The sequence below is a fragment of the Erythrolamprus reginae genome, chromosome 7, assembly GCF_031021105.1.
Source record: "Erythrolamprus reginae isolate rEryReg1 chromosome 7, rEryReg1.hap1, whole genome shotgun sequence".
In the NCBI taxonomy this organism is placed as follows: Eukaryota; Metazoa; Chordata; class Lepidosauria; order Squamata; family Dipsadidae; genus Erythrolamprus; species Erythrolamprus reginae.
The window spans coordinates 70,977,391-70,995,317 of record NC_091956.1 but is presented as its reverse complement, the minus strand read 5'-3'; the positions used below and the strand labels follow the sequence as shown (position 1 = coordinate 70,995,317).

General features: G+C 36.2%; 1 protein-coding gene across 1 annotated transcript in view; it reads right to left on the bottom strand.

Moving 5' to 3' along the window:
* ARHGAP10 (Rho GTPase activating protein 10) overlaps window positions 1–17,927 on the bottom strand; it is a 144,242-nt gene that overhangs the window by 92,657 nt on the left and 33,658 nt on the right. Inside the window, exons 2-10 of the mRNA XM_070757792.1 lie at window positions 14,268–14,363; window positions 13,433–13,494; window positions 9,638–9,709; window positions 7,890–7,991; window positions 5,753–5,863; window positions 5,327–5,431; window positions 3,703–3,832; window positions 3,096–3,202; window positions 1,346–1,440 (exon numbers count right to left, since the gene is read on the bottom strand). Of these exons, the coding sequence (XP_070613893.1) occupies window positions 1,346–1,440; window positions 3,096–3,202; window positions 3,703–3,832; window positions 5,327–5,431; window positions 5,753–5,863; window positions 7,890–7,991; window positions 9,638–9,709; window positions 13,433–13,494; window positions 14,268–14,363 (880 nt within the window). The remainder of the gene's footprint in view (window positions 1–1,345; window positions 1,441–3,095; window positions 3,203–3,702; window positions 3,833–5,326; window positions 5,432–5,752; window positions 5,864–7,889; window positions 7,992–9,637; window positions 9,710–13,432; window positions 13,495–14,267; window positions 14,364–17,927) is intronic.

Sequence of the window (17,927 nt, the reverse complement as noted above, 5' to 3'; positions counted from 1 at the left end):
ACTAAATTAACCGAATCACAAAAACCATGCAGGGTTTAAAATTAGGATCCCTAATGTGGTACATAAAATGCCAATTTATTCATGTCACATATCTTCTGGTAATCATAAATATCCTCATCCAACACATTTTATGGTATCTTAAAAGTTAAAAAGATGGACATTTTCAGTTCAATGTTTTAAAAACGTTATCTAGCTAGTAAAAAAATGACAAAAACAGGGATAAATTTCTGTTAGAGGATATTGTGGTCTGATACTTTGCAGTCTCCAGAAGATAAAGCCATTTTGTACATGTCCCCATTTCAACATTTCAAAAAGATTGGGTATCTTTTAGTTTACAGTATTAGAATATTTATTCTATTTATGCCCTAATGCAAAGACTGAATTTCCTTTGTTTAACAAATGTGTACATGAATTCCACTCTTCATATTGGTTTCAAGGCTATAGTTCTTAGCAAGATTATCAGCATTTGAATGGAAAACATTCCAATGAAGATGGGCTAAAAGAATGAGATACATTTATGGGTATTACAGGGAAAAGAGGACTAAGAGGTGTCATGTATACTTCATTATTATTATTATTATTATTATTATTATTATTATTATTATTATTATTATTATTATGTCAGTACAACACAGCAAACGAGATCACTATGCTGGATTTCGTATTTCATCACCAGTCGGGCGCTTCCCAAGCACCTAGGACTGCGTGATGTAGCGGCAAATTATGTTTGCCGATCCCAGTAAAGCGGCTTTTTGCAATTGACAGATGGAGATTTTGTCAATTCCGATGGTTTTCAAATGTCCGCTGAGATCCTTTGTTACTGCGCCCAGCGTGCCAAGTACCACTGGGACCACTTTCACTGGCTTATGCCACAGTCGTTGCAGCTCGATTTTTACATCTTCCTATTATTATTATTATTATTATTATTATTATTATTATTATTATTATTATTATTATATTTGTATGCCACCCCTCTCCAAACTGTTGCCACACTAAGAATGGAAAATCCTGATTTTAGATGGTAAAATTAAACATACTCAGGACCATAGATTTTGGCTGACCACTAGGAGCTGTATGATAAAAACAGTGTGCATTAATGAAAAAAATGTATGTAGACATTCGAGCAGAAACTATTTAGTAGCTAGAGGTGCTTTATTTTTAGATTTCTTGCACTTGGGAGGGGCTGCTAAATGGATTGTAAGGTGACTTTCAAATCTATGTTTGTATGATCAGAGGGTCTTATAAGGTCACTCTAGATGAATGGTTGTGTCAAATGAACTGTATAGGTAATAATTTGAAATAAATTCACTTAAAAGTAATATTAAGATACATCTGACATACTTACCTCTCTGTTACTTCCATATCAAAACAAAATCGTCTATCTATAGAATCAGTATTCCTTTTAGTACAGTTCTGAAGTAGATAGATTTCCAATTCACCCTGAAATAAAATAATTACGTGAATACGATAGAGACTATTACTAAAAATGTCAAGAAAAAAGTGATTAATAACAGAAGTTTAACTGTTATTGTTTGATTTTTTTAAAAAGAATGAAAGCATCCATCAATATTGTAGAATTTTTGGAACTGAATATAATGCATGCCTAGAATTTACTATATCATCAAATGAATTTTTCAGGGGTAACATAATATTTTACTGAGTAACATATGGGGTACTTCAGAAAATATTCCGAATTATCTTGTATGACACTCAAAGACTGGGAAGAATCCTGTCACCAAAACTTCAACAGAAATCATTCTGCCTTGATTGCTTCCAATACAGTGACTTATGCAATAAGCCATGGTGACACAGTGGTTACAATGCAATGCTGTAAGCTAATTCTGATCATGCCAGAGGTTTGATCCTCACCGGTTTAAGGTTGACTCACCCTTGCAATGTCAGTAAAATGATGGCCCAGATTGTTGGGTGCAATATGCTGACTCTGTAAACCGCTTAGAAAGGGCTGTAAAGCACTATGGTGGTATAAGTCTAAGTATTATTGCTATTTCTATATTGATAATTTAGAAAGGACACGGGGAAGATAAATATTGTAAGAAAAATGAAATGCTGCTGATTATGGAATATTCAAACAGTTATCAAAGAGTTTTTTGAATTTGAAAATTGCTAATATGAACAAGTTTCCTGCAAAAAGACATACTGTGCAAAGGTACTGTAATACAGCAATACCTCGTCTTACGAACTTAATTGGTTCCGGAAGTAGGTTCGTAAGGCGAAAAGTTCGTAAGACGAAACATTGTTTCCCATAGAAAACAATGTAAAAGCGATTAATGCGTGCAAAAAGACGTGACGTCAAAGTTCCGCCCATGGAATTCCCTATTGGGATTCCCCCCCCTCCTTTCCAGCCTCCAGATCGGCCGAAAACGCCGTTGCCGATGGTAAAAACGGCGCTCCGCCGGGCGGCACCACCCGGCTGTAACCTTCTGAAACAGCCGGGCGCTTCTCGGCGGCCTCCGGAACCCGAACCCGAACTTCCGGGTTTGGCGTTCAGGAGAACGCCGAGAAGCCCCCACGGCTGTTTCAGAAGGTGACAGCCGGGTGGCGGCGCTTTTCGGCGGCCCCCCAAACCCGAAAAGTTCGGGTTCGGGAGAACGCCGAGAAGCCCCCCGGCTGTTTTAAAAGGTGACAGCCGGGCAGCGGCGCCCAGTGGAGTGCCATTTTGCGATCTGTGGTGGGTTCGTAAGCCGAAAAAAGTTCGTAAGAAGAGGCAAAAAAATTCCGAACCCCGGGTTCGTATCACGAGGGGTTCGTATCACGAGGTACCACTGTATTTGAATGAATATAATGAATATAATAAAGAGATGGTCAATGGAATATAATTTTTGTGCTTACTAGGAAGTTATTATTTCAAATAAGCTTTTAAATATCTTTGGTATTAATAAATTATTTGGGCTAAAATATGAATATTTTGTTATCTCTCTCCAAAATTCCATTTCAGAATCCTCCATACTTATTATTTGTAATTCCTAATACTGTAGCTAACTATACTTAAAAGAAAATGTCAAATACAAAGAGAAGCAATACAGAACATATTTTAACTCTTACTGTTCTTTTGATGTGAAATATACAGTACTCACACTTTTTCCTCCTGATCTGTGTTCAAAAGGTAACATAGTAAACTTCTTTGATTCCTTCTTATACATGCAATAATGTTTTATCCAGCTGGAACCAAATGGTGCAGGCCCTTCACAAAACAGTAATAATTAAAACTTCAAATTTTTAGTTAAGTACAGATGGTTTTTCCATTCAGCCTATTTTTAGGATTCTTACATATGAATCCAAAACAAACAAATCCAATGTATGTATTCCAGTTAATAGAATCACAACTGCAAAAGCAATACAAAATATAAAACTATTATAAGAACATGGGAAACAAAACGAAATACAGAAAATGTGGGGAACTAAAATGAAAAGATCAAAAGCAACATGAGAAAATATTATTTTACTGAAAGAGTAGTAGATCCTTGGAACAAACTTCCAGCAGACGTGGTTGGTAAATCCACAGTAACTGAATTTAAACATGCCTGGGATAAACATATATCCATTATAAGATAAAATACAGGAAATAGTATAAGGGCAGACTAGATGGACCATGAGGTCTTTTTCTGCCGTCAGTCTTCTATGTTTCTATGTTTCTAACCTATACACATATTTACAAATTCTTACCAAAACTAAATAACTTACTTTTTTCCTGCACATAAAGATAACCTTCCATTGCAAATTGATTTGCTCTTTTGTGTTTTTGGGGATTTTGCTTGATTTTGTTCATGAGGTCTTCCACTTCTGATCTTGTTCCCTCAAAACGATTTCTTGTCTACAAGAAAAGATTTTAAAACTTACAGTAGAAAACCATAAACATGTAATTGTAAAAAAAAGTCAAAACAACTAACCACCTCCTGGTATTTAATATCTGTCAATTGTATATGGCTACAAATATATTAAATACAATTTTCTACTATTTAAAATAAGATATAATGACTCTTCAAATCAAGCATTTATTTTAAACATTCTTCATTTTGTTAAGTTGTCTAGAACAATAATAAAGCAGTTTTTTTTAAAATAAGTCTAATAATTTTAACATTCTATAGGCATTTTTAGTTATTGACTTACCTCCTTGCAGCAAGCAACAAACAGCCAGTTTCAGTCTCATTAACACAAGAAAATAAAATTCTGCCTTGCCTCTTCCTGCCAGCAATTTATCTCCGTGCAGTTTTAGTTTCACTTTCATTTTAGGACGTCAGCTTGCCTGTGGCTTCAATTAATCAGCTGAGATTCGGGAGGCATATAATCAGTGGCTTGTGCTAATCAGGCTCTAGGCTGCTTGCTGCAAGGGGGTAAATTGCTGGGAGGCAGACACCAAAGAATGGGGTTGGCTGGGTGGGGCTACATTCAGTGATAAAAAGGTGTGTCTTATACTCTGAAAAATAAGATAAATTATGTAAATAATTAATATTTTACATTAACTTAACATATAATGTAATAAAGTAAGATCATGCAAGACTATACAATATATAAGAGCTATGTTAATATTTCAGTTTCTAATGGCTGTTAATTGTTGTAGTTTTGATTTCATACAAAAATAGAATGGAATAGAATAGAATAGAATAGCATAGAATAGAATTTTATTGCCCAAGTGTGATTGGACACACAAGGAATTTGTCTTGGTGCATATGCTCTCAGCGTACATAAAATAAAATATACATTTGTCAAGAATCATGTGGTACGACACTTAATGATTGTCATAGGGGTCAATAAGCAATGAAGAAGCAATATTAATAAAAATCTTAGGATATAAGCAACAAGTTACAGTCATACAGTCAACATGGGAGGAAATGGGTGATAGGAATGATGAGAAAAACTAGTAGAATAGAAGTGCAGATTTAGTAGAATGAACACAATTATAGATAACTGTTTATAATACCAATCTTCCGTACCAAAAATTAGTCTTTCACAGTTTATGCTACAATTTCCAAATTATTTGGTAGACAATGTCTAATATATGGAACTGTCAACAAAATTATTTTATATATTTTTCAACTTACCTAAAATAATGCAACATTATTTATTAATTAGAGAAAATAATTACATTTTTATTTCCAACTGTTAAGTTATACAAAATGTGCAGAAATATTTGTTTGGTTACTGCAGAAAGTCTTAGCAAGTCATATAGCATATTAGCCTGCAGATGGCATCACATTTCTATAGTTCTTTAGAAAAACCATCAGGCATTACAGAAATACAAAATTGCAATAGCAGGGTCAGAGTTAAAAATGGACATAGTTTACCCGCGAAGGATGGCTTCACTTACATTCTGGATATTTATCTGCAGATCCATTTTGTAATGGTTAAAATCACAGGCAAGTTCATAACCTTGATGATAGAATGTGAACATCCCCTGAAAAAATGACAGGACCTAAAACATAGCAAGATTTTTCTTTTTAGCTTCGATGGGAAAGGAGTAATTTCTTCTTATTTTCTTTTACTTTCTTCTTAGTTTTAAATAAATTAAGTCCTGCCTGCAATTAGACTTTATGGCATATCACAGAATTCCACTGTTTAGTCACTAAAAATAATCTGTACATTTATAATTCACAGAATACTGAAATTAAATGTTCTTCAGTAAAATAGCAAAGTACAGCACAATGCAAATGTTTACTTATTTCTAAATCTACTTATATTTGTTTTTATTCTAAAAATTATTTTCTTTCAACATTTATTTTAATATTCTACTTACAGGTTCTACAAACTCAAATTTCTTTCTTTCTTGTATCTCTTGCAATTTACACACATATACAAGTAACAGCTCATAGAAATGTTTTCTGTTTTGTTCTATTTGGTTGTCTGCCTGCATAAAAAAAAACAGAGTTTTGCTTTTTTTAAAATTTAGATATTCTATACAGAAACTATGTTGAATATCACAATCTAACACAAAATCATTGGCATTTAAAATTCAAACATAATTATACCTACCAAACTTTACGGTCAAAGGATTTCAAGTGGCAAAAGTTAAAATTCTCTAAAATGTATTACAGTGTTCCCTCGATTTTCACGGGTTCGAACTTTGCGAATAGCCTATACCACGGTTTTTCAAAAAATATTAATTAAAAAATACTTCACGGTTTTTTTTCTATACCACGGTTTTTCCCGCCCAATGACGTCATACATCATCGCCAAACTAATAATTTTTGCAAATAAATAACAAAAAAAATAATTATTGTTAATAAATAATTATGTTTATAAATATCCGGATTACTAAGTGTCTTATTCAATGGTGAATACCAGTAATAATGGTGAGTAAATGGTTGTTAAGGGAATGGGAAATGGTAATTTAGGGGTTTAAAGTGTTAAGGGACGGCTTGTGATACTGTCCATAGCCAAAAATGGTGTATTTACTTCCGCATCTCTACTTCGCGGAAATTCGACTTTTGCAGGTGGTCTTGGAACGCATCCCCCACGAAAATCGAGGGAACACTGTACACCAAATGAGGAGAAACTGACAAATTAACAGACAGGAAAGTTATCATAGTTTAGGCTTAAACTATTTTTGTTTTCCTCAATGAATTAAAGCAAATAATTGTAAAGGATTGAAACAGTTAAAAGAGGCACAATTACCATCAAAAAATGACTATCACACCTCATTAAAAGGCATAACCTGCATTCACACAATAAATTTTAATGAATGACATATAGTCAAAAACAACAAGCTGATATATTTGCATTTTGAATCCTGGAAAATACACATATAATTTAACCACCGGTGGATGTCAGGTGCAAGTAACCAGTAATAGAAGTAGAGTCCAAAGCAACAAAATTTTATTTCATACTCCCAGTCACCATTCCCCGTAAGCTGCGCCCGTGAGCAGGCGCGCACCCCCAAATAAGAGCGAAGGGTTTTCTTATTTTGAATGTTCCGGAAGGGCTGGCAGGTGAAGAAAGCAAGATAGAGAAAGAGAGAGAGAGAGAGAGAGAGAAAGAAAGAGATGAGAGAGGAAGGAAGAGAGTGAGAGAGAGGAAGAAAGCAAGATAGAGAAAGAGAGAGAAAGAAAGAAATATGAGAAAGGAAGGAAGAGAGTGAGAGAGAGAAAGAAAGAGAGAGAGAGAAGAGTGGAAGGAAGAGAGAGAGAAATGACAGAAAAAAGGGGAGAAAAAAAGAGAAATGAGAAAATGATTGAGGCAGAGAATGACAGGAAAGAGAGAGAAACAGAGAGAAGTGACTCTTGATTTAAAGCATACGGTAAAAGCACTTAAATAATAACAGAGAAAAAAACCCAGCCCTCACCTGTTTTTATTAATAGTTTTGCTGGTTGTTTTAGTTTTAATAGTAATGGATTTTGGGTTTTTTTAATTATTAATTTCTTTTAATAAAAAAGAAAAGATTTATTTGTTTGTTTGTTTGTTTGTTTGTTTGTTTATTTATTTATTTATTTATTTATACATACTTCTATGCCGCCCAGTCCCAAAGGGACTGTCGCTCAGACACTATACTTTTCCGCCCACACCGGAAAAAAATTAGAGGGAACATTGCTCCCAGTACACAAGAATCTGATCTCGTAACAGTCAAGCGAATTGGCACTAGATAAGGGTGGATCTCTTCTAGGAATGTAATAACTCCAAACAGATGATGTATTTGATCCTGCTATAGGCTCTGACTGGTGATCTTCTACCTTAGGGACTTTACTGCAAAGTAATTGTGTTTATTATACATAAAACAAATAATATTTATTATCAATAGAAAGTCTTATATTCCAGCTATTCGTTCCCTGATTCCAATTCAGAATGGAAAAATTGCTGCTAGCAACTTATTTTCAAAAATATTATTATTGCAAATGCTTACAACACATAGAGATTTGACAATATAGTAAAAATGATACCTCCAATATTTGCACTTCTTTCTTCTTAGCTGACATGTTTAAATGTTTCTCCAATGAACTGTAGTTCTTTTCTGTTTCTTTGTCAAACCTCTTTTTTTCTTCCTATAACATTTTAAATGTAAAGATAAAGAAATATTATTTATACATAAAACATAAACTTTGTAAATTGGTTGGGTTTTTTGTTTGCTACAATGTCCAATTTTGGTATACGTTGTTTATGTTCAATAAAATATAAAACACAACAGAGATGCTATCAATTTTTTGAAATAACCTTATAGGTTTTAGTTAACCAATGGAAAAGTCTGGATAAGTTTGCAAACAATTCTGAATGAAAAGCAAAAATGCAGAGCTGTGGTGGTGCAGTGATTAGAATGCAGTCTTGCAGGCTAACTCTCCTGTAGCCAGAAGTTTGATCCTAATGGTATTATTGTTTGTTTGTTTGTTTGTTTGTTGATTGATTGGATTTATATGCCGCCCCTCTCCGAAAACTCGGGGCGGCTAACAGCAATCATAAACAATATACAGTAATAATCCAATACTAAAAGCAAATTAAAAACCCCTTAAAAAAACCAAACATACATACAAACATACCATACATACAATTGTAAAGGCCTAGGGGGAGAAGGAATCTCAATTCCCCCATGCCTGGCGGCAGAGGTGGGTTTTAAGTAGCTTGCGAAAGGCAAGGAGGGTGGGGGCAATTCTAATCTCTGGGGGGAGTTGATTCCAGAGGGCCAGGGCCGCCACAGAGAACGCTCTTCCCCTGGGTCCCGCTAAGCGGCATTGTTTAGTTGACGGGACCCGGAGAAGACCCACTCTGTGGGACCTAACTGGTCGCTGGGATTGGTGCGGCAGAAGGCGGTCCCTGAGATAATCTGGTCCGGTGCCATGAAGGGCTTTATAGGTCATAACCAACACTTTGAATTGTGACCGGAAACTGATCGGCAACCAATGCAGACTGTGGAGTGTTGGTATGACATGGGCATATTTAGGGACGCCCATGATTGCTCTCGCAGCTGCATTCTGCACGATCTGAAGTTTCCGAACATTTTTCAAAGGTAGCCCCATGTAGAGAGCGTTACAGTAGTCGAGCCTCGAGGTGATGAGGGCATGAGTGACTGTGAGCAGTGACTCCCGGTCCAAATAGGGTCCCAACTGGTGCACCAGGCGAACCTGGGCGAACGCCCCCCTCACCACAGCTGAAAGATGTTTCTCTAATGTGAACTGTGGATCGAGGAGGATGCCCAAGTTGTGAACCCTCTCTGAGGGGGTCAATGATTCTTCCCCCAGGGTAATGGACGGACAGATGGAATTGTCCTTGGGAGGCAAGACCCACAGCCACTCCGTCTTGTCTGGGTTGAGTTTGAGTTTGTTGACACCCATCCAGGCCCCAACAGCCTCCAGGTACCGGCACATCACTTCCAGTGCTTAGCTGACTGGACATGTAACAAGTAACATCCCCAAGGTCAAGGTTGACTCTGTCTTGCATTCTTCCAAGGTCGGAAAAACAAGGACCCACATTATTGGAGCCAATGTGCTTACTCTGTAAACCGCTGAGAGACTGCTATATAAGTCTAAATGTACTGCTATGTAAGAATATACAAAATCTTTAGTTAAATATTAAATGAACTTAATGCACACGTATCTATAAAGTACTAAAGAAACTATAATCTCCAACTTTTCCTACTCAGGTTAAATTTTTACCATTTTACTTGCAAAACAAATAAATGGAAATGAAGCTACCAAACCTTTACTGCTCCAAGTTGTTCTTTTCTGAATTTTTCCAGAGGCTTGATAAGAGTTTCAGTTACACTTAAGGCCTTTCAAGGAAGAAGAAAATAAATACAGGTATATTTAGAGTAGGGAGAAAATGCATTATACTATGAAATGTATCATATTTTAAAAATAAATCCACATCACTTCTATTAATAAACTACTACTGACACAAGAAAAGCAGCATACACGTATATAAATTATTCTATCAAGTTGTAAATTTATCTCAGATGGAAATACAACAGACTTCAAGTAGTTTTGGCTAGGATGTACATGTTCTAATAACTTTTTATTGAACATAATATATTTAGGATATACAGTGGTACCTCTACTTACGAACTTAATTTGTTCCATGACCAGGTTCTTAAGTAGAAAAGTTTGTAAGAAGAAGCAATTTTCTCCATAGGAATCAATGTAAAAGCAAATAATGCGTGTGATTGGGGAAACCACAGGGAGGGTGGAGGCCCTGTTTCCTCCCAGGAGATTCCTAGAGAGGCCCAAGGAGGCTTCTCCCCGCCCTTTCCGGCACTGTTTCCTCTCAGGAGATTGCTAGAAAGGCCCCATGGAGGCTTCTCTCCGACTTTTCCGACTCTGTTTCCTCCCAGGAGATTTCTACAGAGGCCCCACGGAGGCTTCTCCTTGCCCTTTCCGGCTGTTTCCTCCTAGGACATTCCTAGAGGCCCCACAGAGGCTTCTCCCCACCTTTTCTGGTCCTGTTTCCTCCCAGGAGATTCCTAGAAAGACCCTATGGAGGCGTCTCCCTGCCTTTTCTGGTTACAGTTTCGGAGGCTCGAGTTTGTAAGTTGAAAATGGTTCTTGAGAAGAGGCAAAAAAGTCTTAAACACCCGATTCTTGACTAGAAAAGTAGAGGCGTTCTTAGGTAGAGGCACCACTGTATATCAAAGTGCATCAGAACATATTTTGCTTAATTACTTATAATGAAGCACTACTGCACCTCTGGAATGACATTTGCTGCATGTTCCAGAAGACCCACAAAAATATGGCTTTTCATCCAAATTTTTGTTTCAGGCAGTGGCCATCTTGTACGTCTATATTGTAATTTTTTATATGATCGTTGCGTGGCACCCAAAGTTATTAAGTTGGATGGCATATAGGTTTTATAAATTATAGTTGGTCACACAGTCAGCCTGATGTTTATAGACTGGATTTGGCATTTTTATCCACCTATCAAGTCCTTCCCAAGAACCTGGGATAGATAGATGGTGTTAAAGGTATTCCAGTAGCGTGTAAGATGTTCCAAATAAAGCTGTCTTTAGCAATTAAGTAATAGTGATTCTGCCACTTAAAAGTATTCAAGTGGCATTCCAGATGTTTTGACATAGTCTTCTTCTATTGGTAGGTCTTTGTATTTTGTATCTTCTATTCTGCTATGTCCAGGTACTGCAACATCCACTATCCAGACTTTATTGCCTGACTTATTGACAATTGTTAAGTTTGGGGGTATGACGATGATGATAAAGATTTCATCTCTATGGTTAAATAAATATAGATAGCCTTGTTCACATCTAGAGAATCACGTGATAGATTTAATGAATGAAAGTAAACGTTCACATAGTTGAAGTAGATTTTATTATTGCCTGAAGGATTCTGTACACTTGAAAATAGATTTAGGATATCTGCTTTGAAGATGAATCTTGCCTTTTTTTAAATAACTGATTATACTGTAGATTTCTTTTTGAATGTTTTTAGGAAGACTATTGTCACAATTCTATGCAGGTCTACAAAGAAAAATATCTTTCAAGTTTAGCTCATCTCAGTGACCAAACAAAAATAGCCAAGATTTGGTGGGTGGAAAGGGTTACAACATAAAGAAATAATTTGCCACTGCTTTTTCTGAGAATTTACCCGCCTCCTCCAAAATTCTTTGTTAGTCTTTAGCCTGATCCTGCTTAGTTTTTCTTGGAAATGCCAAATGCCAACAGTAAGAAGCAAACATGGATTACTTTTGTCTAAATATGTATGAGACAGCAATTGCATTTTCCCAGTTGCATGGAATATTACCAAATGAAAACAGAATGTAAATGATTCCTTGGTATATGTTATCAAGAAATTCCCACTGAATCACCTGTCATATTGCTAAAACTTATTTTGAACAGTAAAGTGCTAAATTATTTATATTATAACATAATATAATAATAATAATAACAACAACATAAATTATTATCATTAGTGAAAAAATGCATAAGGGGCGAGTACAAGTGCACTAGAGTGCCTTCCGTCCCCTGTCCTATTGCTCTCCTATATCTCCTATACCTTTCCTCTATTCCTATATCTCTTCTTCTATTCTTTCATTGATATATTCTATTCCTATATCTTCTTTTCTATTATTTTTTAGATATATTTTACTATGAGTATCTCCTCTATAACCTTCACCATGTATTTTTCTATGTGTATATTGATATATACCCACTAAAACCCTCATTGTGTATTGGACTAACTAACTAACTAACTAACTAAACAAACAAACAAACTTCTGATCTGTACTTTTTGTATATTCTCAAAGGAAAAAGGTTGATAGATCAGTCTAATATTCCAAGTTAGGTAGGTAGGTAGGTAGGTAGGTTGTTTGTTTGTTTGTTTATTGGATTTGTATGCTACCCCTCTCCGTAGACTCGGGGTGGCTAACAACAACAATAAAAAACAGCATGTAAATTCAATCCTAAAACAACTAAAAAATCCTTATTGTAAAACTAATCATACATACAAGCAAACATACCATGCATAAATTGTAAAGGCCTAGGGGGAAAGAGTATCTCAGTTCCCCCATGCCTGATGGCAGAGGTGGGTTTTAAGGAGCTTACGAAAGGCAAGGAGGGTGGGGGTAATTCTAATCTCCGGGGGAAGTTGGTTCCAGAGGGCTGGGGCCGCCACAGAGAAGGCTCTTCCTCTGGGCCCCACCAAACGACATTGTTTAGTTGACGGGACCCGGAGAAGGGCCACTCTGTGGGACCTAACTGGTCGCTGGGATTCGTGCAGCAGAAGGCGGTCCCTGAGATAATCTGGTCCGGTGCCACGAAGGGCTTTATACGTCATAACCAACACTTTGAATTGTGACCGGAAACTGATCGGCAACCAATGCATACTGCGGAGTGTTGGTGTTATATGGGCATTTTGGGGAAAGCCCATGATTGCTCTCGCAGCTGCATTCTGCACGATCTGAAGTTTCCTAACACTTTTCAAAGGTAGACAGCATTTCAGTAGCCGAGCCTCGAGGTGATGAGGACACCATTTTGCAAGGATTATATTTGAAAGATACCATTTTGCAAGGATTATCTGCTTTAAAAATTTTTCAAACAGTTTCCTTGCTCGGGTGGGAGAATCTAGAAACTAACACATGAGAAAGAACTGGCTATAGAATGACAGGAACAGTATTGTAATCTCAGATCTGGAGATGATACTGATTAGGGAACATCTGGTTAAATTGCATAACAACTGCTACCGATGCACTTATTGAACCTAAAACAGTCTACATGATCTGGGTTCAAAGAATGCATAGATTCTGATGTTTTCTGGAGTTTTCCCATTTTCAGTATTAACCAAGCCTAATCCTTCTTGGTTTCTAAATGCAGGCAAGCTTACCCAACTATTATTATATGTTGAAACCTTTAGAGAAATTAGGTTAAATTAAATGATTTTCTTCAAGGAGTTCAGTTGGGTATATAAGAAACTTTTAGAATTTGAAAACTAATGAGAAATATTCCGAACTGACACAGATTATATACTGCTATATTTTACAAAATAGAACTCACCATTATTTCTCTTTGTTCTTCTAAATTTTTCAGAAAGTTAGAAAATTCATGAAGGGATGCATCTGTAACAGGAATAAATATCAGACACCATATGCAACAAATAAAATAGAAAAAATTTAAATTTAAGATTTCATGTAGGTAGTCCTCCATTTACTAACATACTGAACCCTGGATTTTCTGTTATAAGTCATTCAATTCATAAATCAAGGCACCCCAAGTGATCTGATTTTATGTCTTCTTTTGCAGCAAATGCCAAGGTCATTAAGCAAGCCCCACAGGGGTTAAGTAAACACCATGGTTGTTAAATAAATCCATATATTTCTATGCATGTTTTCCTGCTAGAAATAAACTAAGAAGGATAGAAACTGGCAAAAAAATGTAAACCATAGTCATGTGATCATAGAATATAGGCCCTCACAATGTAGTCATTTATTTATTTATTCGATTTTTATGCCGGCCTTCTCCTTAAACTCAGGGCTGCTTACAACATGTTAGCAATAGCACTTTATTGCCCCCACAATTTGGGTCCTCATTTTACCCACCTCGGAAGGATGGAAGGCTGAGTCAACCTTGAGCCGGTGATGAGATTTGAACCGCTGACCTGCAGATCTACAGTCAACTTCAGTGGCCTGCAGTACTGCACTCTACCTGCTGCGCCACCCCGGCTCTTATAGTCATGTGACTATAATATACATGTATCTATGTGTCTAACAGTAGACACTCTGGAACCAGGTAATAAGAAGCTTTTGCGGGATCTGTAGAAATTTCGAAAGCCTGCTAAGGTATTGGTTGTTAAACGAGAACTACTTATATAGATTTTCTTATACTGACATACCTATGCATTTTTCATCATCTGTTTCAGCGTCACCAATACATTCAAACCTGAAATCTCTCAGTGAACGAGCAAACTTTCTCTGGGCAGATGAAAGATCTAAAAAAAGAGAAAGAAAATACATATTAGTGCTTTTCAATTCTATAAAAGAATATAATACATAATTAAGGTACAAAAAAATCTAAATTTTGACTCTTCATTAAATTTTAAAGGACTTTCTATGTTTTTTGTTTTAATTTTGTTTGGCCAACTGTATTGATTAAATAAACTTATGGTATTGTAATCTTGTAATACGTGTCAGAGGGACAAAGTGGGTGAAAGAAAAACATTTAGCACTGTTGTTTACTGTTCAATAACTTTTGAAGTTCTATGGACAAAATATATGTGTGTTTCTCCAAAAAGACAACCCACTTTGAAAAGAAGCCTTTTCACGTTTTTGAGTGCATGCGATCAAATTAAGCCCACCAACAAAATAAATTTATTTATTTATTTATTTATTTATTTGTTTGTTTGTTTGTTTGTTTATTTATTTATTTATTATACACAATGAGGGTTTTAGTGCGTATATATAGTAAAATACATTATGAAGGTTATAGAGGAGATACTCATAGTAAAATATATCTAAGAAATAATAGAAAAGAAGATATAGTAATAGAACATATCAATGAAAGAATAGAAGAAGAGATATAGGAATGGAAGAAAGGTATAGAAGATATAGGAGAGCAATAGGACAGGGGACGGAAGGCACTCTAGTGCACTTGTACTCGCCCCTTACTGACCTCTTAGGAATCTGGATAGCTCAACCGCAGATAATCTAAGGGTAAAGTGTTGGGGGTTTGGGGATGACACTACGGAGTCCGGTAATGAGTTCCACGCTTCGACAACTCGGTTACTGAAGTCATATTTTTTACAGTCAAATTTGGAGCGGTTAATATTAAGTTTAAATCTGTTGTGTGCTCTTGTGTTGTTGTGGTTGAAGCTGAAGTAGTCGCCGACAGGCAGGACATTGCAGCATATGATCTTGTGGGCAATACTTAGATCTTGTTTAAGGCGTCTTAATTAAGGCCCTAATTAAGTCCTCACCCACCCTAGGGTGCAAAGGACCGGGCAAGGAACATAGATAAAAAATAAGCTAGGTTAGGGGTGACGGGGGTGGAGCTGCCCTACTAACCAGGCCTCACACAGCCCGACACCTACTTTGCCTTCTTCTATAGCCGCTTGCCAGCCCTCGCATGCATCACCCTGGCCTTCATTTTGCCTTCAGATGCCTGCCAGAAGACCTCTGCCACCAGTAACAGGTATTATCGGCTGCAAAGGCTTTCCAAAAAAGGCATCTGCAACTGATAGCAGAGCTCCGGATTGATTCGGAGCTCTGTTATCACCTGCAGATATCTTCCGGCAGAATAGAATAGAATAGAATAGAATTTTATTGGCCAAGTGTGATTGGACACACAAGGAATTTGTCTTGGTGCATATGTTCTCAGCGTACATAAAATAAACTATACATTTGTCAAGAATCATGTGGTACGACACTTAATGATTGTCACAGGGGTCAAATAAGCAATGAAGAAGCAATATTAATAAAAATCTTAGGATATAAGCAACAAGTTACAGTCATACAGTCAACATGGGAGGAAATGGGTGAAAGGAATGATGAGAAAATCTAGTAGAAGTGCAGATTTAGTGGAAAGTCGGACAATGTTGAGGGAATTATTGGTTTAGTAGAGTGATGGCGTTCGGGAAACAACTGTTCTTGTGTCTAGTTGTCTTGGTGTGCAGTGCTCTGTAGCGACGTTTTGAGGGTAGGAGTTGAAACAGTTTGTGTCTAGGATGTGAAGGGTCAGTAAATATCTTCCCCGCCCTTTTTTTGACTCGTGCAGTATACAGGTCCTCAATGGAAGGCAGGTTGGCAGCAATTGCTTTTTCTGCAGTTCATCTAAAGATGAAACAGAGGCCAGGACGATGCGTGTGAGTGGCAGCAAGCAGGTGCAAAAGAAGTGGCCCAGCAGTGGGCTCCTGCTGAGTAGGGCTATTGGTGCCACCACCACGAGGTGAGTCAATAATTTGAATCCTTCAAAAAGAAGGCCGAGTTCTCAAGAGTTAAAAGAAAATATGGAGAAACACAGGTACTGTACCTTAATTTATACTTAATATATGTATATTCAATAATCTATAGAAGTCCCATAAGGGCATAAATGGAATAAAAATGTTAATCGTGAAAAAGCAGGGTGGATAAAAATTGATTTTTTAAAAAAATTAAAATTGGATTTTAAAAAAAATTTAAATTGATTTTTTTTAATTTTTATCAAATTTATTTTAATAAAATACTTTTGGAGTAAAAATCTAAATCAAGAAAGTTTTCTATTTAAGATACATTAATCATTTAGTTTATTCAGCAGCAATGGAGCTTAGTTATGCAGCACGAGGTTCTATATTGTGCAATATTGGGGCTATCGGTGAGTCAACCGCAGGTCAGAGGAGGCACCCCTGCAGGACAGAAATGACAGCTGCTTCTTAAAAATTAAGATTTAAACTGAGTTGATTTAAACCAAGCCTTTTTACCAGTGATCTAAATTGTGATTTCAATTGATTTGGTTCAAATCAAATCCACCCTTTGATAAAGTATCTAATTGTATTATGAATGAGTCAATAAATCTGACATGCCACACAATGGACTAATATTAGAAAAAGTTAGAAGCTGCGCAGAAATGACCAAACTAACTATGGAACTTATAAATAACGAAGATTCTGTCTTTTATAACTGCTGGGACTCTTTCTACTGCTGGTTAGAAAAGGGGGGGGGGGGGGGAGGAGAGAAAAAATCTGATTGATTAACAATTGTTATTGTATGTATATAAAAATAACCATCTGTTTATTCTATTCTAGTAAAAGATTGAAATAAGATATATACTACAACAAAACCTATCTATCTATAATTTTTCTGCTATTTCATACTCAACTTTATCTCTTGTTTATATACAATGTAATTATTTAACTATACTATACAGTGTTCCCTCGATTTCCGCGGGGGATGCGTTCTGAGACTGCCCGCGAAAGTCGAATTTCCGCGAAGTAGAGATGCGGAAGTAAATACACCATTTTTGGCTATGGACAGTATCACAAGCCTTCCCTTAACACTGTAAACCCCTAAATTACCATTTCCCATTCTCTTAACCATTTACTCACCATTATTACTGGTACTCACCATTGAATATGACATTTAGTGATCCTGATATTTATAAACATAATTATTTATTAACAATAATTATTATTTTTGTTATTTATTTGCAAAAATTATTAGTTTGGTGATAACATATGACATCATCGGGTGGGAAAACCCGTGGTATAGGAAAAAAACCGCAAAGTAATTTTTAATTAATATTTTTTGAAAAACCGTGGAATAGGCTATTCGCAAAGTTCGAACCCGCGAAAATCGAGGGAACACTGTATCGGGATATTGAGAATATTTACAGCACAACTTATTATCATAGATCTGCCATTCACCCGCCCAACTTTTTAAATGTATTTTCCGTTGTCACTGTATATTGTCTATTGATGTTTATAAGTTGTTATGTCCTTTGCATTATAGTCTTGTAAATAAAAAAAACATTTTAAAAAAAATAAATAAAAAATAAATCTGATGTAGTGGTCAAGGCATGAGGT